The sequence below is a fragment of the Bombus pyrosoma genome, linkage group LG7, assembly GCF_014825855.1.
Source record: "Bombus pyrosoma isolate SC7728 linkage group LG7, ASM1482585v1, whole genome shotgun sequence".
In the NCBI taxonomy this organism is placed as follows: Eukaryota; Metazoa; Arthropoda; class Insecta; order Hymenoptera; family Apidae; genus Bombus; species Bombus pyrosoma.
In genome coordinates, this window is record NC_057776.1 from 5,298,370 (window position 1) to 5,301,102 (window position 2,733).

The 2,733-nt window shown below is 32.1% G+C and overlaps 2 protein-coding genes across 5 annotated transcripts in view; one reads left to right on the forward strand and one right to left on the reverse strand.

Annotated features, from left to right (window-relative positions):
* The first annotated feature begins 981 nt into the window (after positions 1 to 981).
* The window catches only part of LOC122569072, a 5,389-nt gene continuing 3,637 nt past the window's right edge, over positions 982 to 2,733 (forward strand). Inside the window, exons 1-2 of one of the 4 annotated variants that reach the window (XM_043729549.1) lie at positions 982 to 1,486; positions 1,559 to 2,068. In XM_043729549.1, coding sequence (XP_043585484.1) covers positions 1,100 to 1,486; positions 1,559 to 1,564 — 393 coding nt within the window. In that variant the 5' untranslated portion in view covers positions 982 to 1,099 and the 3' untranslated portion in view covers positions 1,565 to 2,068. Of the gene's footprint in view, positions 2,069 to 2,733 lie in introns of those variants that run through there. The other 3 variants (XM_043729550.1, XR_006317320.1, XR_006317319.1) reach the window with 3 other exon arrangements.
* Positions 1,939 to 2,733, reverse strand: part of LOC122569073 (3-hydroxyacyl-CoA dehydrogenase type-2-like) — a 3,484-nt gene continuing 2,689 nt past the window's right edge. Inside the window, exon 3 of the mRNA XM_043729551.1 lies at positions 1,939 to 2,663. Within this exon, the coding sequence (XP_043585486.1) occupies positions 2,070 to 2,663 (594 nt within the window). The 3' untranslated portion in view covers positions 1,939 to 2,069. The remainder of the gene's footprint in view (positions 2,664 to 2,733) is intronic.

Below are 2,733 nucleotides of genomic sequence, written 5' to 3' on the forward strand. Positions count from 1 at the left end.
TTATGTAGTATTACGTTATAACGTATAACGTTAAATGGTATTACGATATAACGTATAACGATATGTAGTATTACGATATAACCTATGACGATATGTAGTATTTCGATATAACGTATAACGTTATGTAGTATTACGTTATAACGTATAACGTTAAATGGTATTACGATATAACGTATAACGATATGTAGTATTACGATATAACGTATAACGTTATATAGTATTACGTTACAACGTATAACGTTATATACTATTACGATATAACGTATAACGTTATGTAGCATTACGATATGACGTATAACGTTATGTAGTATTACGTTATAGCGTATAACGTTATGTAGCATTACGTTATAGCGTATAACGTTATGTAATATTACGATAGAACGTATAACGTTATGTAGTATTACGATATAACGTATGACGATATGTAGTATTGCGATATAACGTATAACGTTATATATTGTAACATTATATAGTATAACGTTATATAGTATTACGTTATAACGTATAACGTCATGTGGTATTACGTTATAACATTATATAGTGTTACGATATAACGTATAACCCTATATAGTGCTACGTTATAACGTATAATGTTATATATTATAACGTTGTATAGTATAACGTTATATAGTATTACGTTATAACGTATAACGTTATGTGGTATCACGATATAGCGTATAACGTTATATAGTAATACGTTATAACGTATAAGAATATGTGGTATTACGATATAAAGTAGGACATTATATAGTATTACGTTATAACGTATGAAGTAATGTGGAATTACGATATAACGTATAACGTTATGTGATATTACGATATAACGTTATACCATATAACGAGATACGTTATAACGTAATACGGAATACTATATATCGTAATACGTCATAACGTTATACTAAGTAACATAATACCTTATATCGTTATACTATATAACGTAATACTTTATAACGTTATACTATGTAACGTAATACGTTATAACGTAATGGTTTTCTATTGTTAGGTAGATGATGAGAAAACATAGCAGCTGAACATTGACCAGTCTAAAGACGATTTCGGACTTGGGTTTGCGCAAATTGTAATTACCGCGGCAACACCAATGGAAGAAACTGAACGTCCATTCTCGGAATTGGAAGAAACCGCTGATGACACAGTGAAATCGACTGATGGTGATTTACTTTCAAGCACTACTACACAAGTAAGTGAAAGTGACTACAAAGAAACTACTGTAAAAATGGATGAAAGAGAAGAACAAGAAATTACAGAAACGACCGAAGATATTGAAAAGAAATCAACAGTTGATGACTTACCAACTAATTCAGCACCATTTCCAATTAGTGGCAGCTGTGGAAGTGAGGGGGACTCAACATCCGGTCCAAGTACAGCAGATAATTCTCAATCTATACCATCTCGTGGTATCGTAATCAAAGTACAAGCAACAGAAGATATTGAGATCGTGCCAGAAAAAATGGTAATAGGAGGAAGGGCAAGTATTCCGGACGAATTACAACCTGACCAACTAGAGGAGCTACAAAATCTGAAAGAATCGAATGCCTAGGAATGACTAGATCTCGGGCATCCTGATTATCCTACCTTATCAAATAAACTGGCTCTTCCGAAAAATCATCAAAATAAATTCCAGTATTTACTGAAATTTTGGAAATCTCCAGATGTTATTGCAAAGAAAGACTAATGAATAACGGGACAACTAAACGATTTTTATGTGGATATTATGTACACAACTTTTTTGCTAGATGATACTCTAGTGAACTATTTAAAGAAAGGTATTGCGACTTTTGCAACCTATTTACAAGACATTAATGTACAGTCATAAGGTGATAAAGAAAATTGTCAATACCTATAATAGATGAAAACTTTTAGTTGTTTGTGTACATTATAAGAGAATTATAATGGTGTTGCATGTAAAAAAATTAACGGTTTTATTCATTTTTTATATATATTGTTGTCTGATTTTATGTAACTTTTATTTATGATATCCATGTTCTGAAAATCCTTTATCCCTGTTACATGTCGATATAAACAAAATAAAAGTATACAAAAAACTGTATTCACGGTTGCATTCTGAGAGCACCATCTAATCTTATCACTTCTCCATTTAAGAGATGATTTTCAACAATATGTTGTGCAAGCTTAGCATATTCATCAGGATCACCAAATCTGTCTGGAAATGGTACTGTTTTCTTTAAATACACACGTACTTTCTCTGGTAAATTTCCCAGCAGTGGTGTATCAAATATTCCAGGTGCGATTGTAACAACACGAATACCAATCTTAGATAGGTCCCGAGCTAGTGGCAAAGTCATACCAACAATGGCACCACTGCTTGCAGAATATGCTACCTGACCCATTTGTCCTTCAAATGCTGAAACGCTTGCTGTGTTAATTATTACTCCCCGTTGTCCATCTTCGTCTGGTGTATTCTTATACATCAATGATACAGATAATCTAGTAACATTAAATGTTCCAGTAACATTTACTTTAAGCACATTTTCAAAATCCTTTATACCGTGTGAAGTATCTGTATTAGAATTATATATTTTGTGGGCGCAGGCTATTCCTGCTGCATTTACTATGACATCCAATCTGTTGAACTTCTTACGTATTGTATCTAAGGCAGCGTTTACATCATCTGGTGATGTCACCTGTAAAACAAAGTTGCAAACTATCTATTAATATAGAGATTTCTTTTACAAAAGTTATATATTTATAATA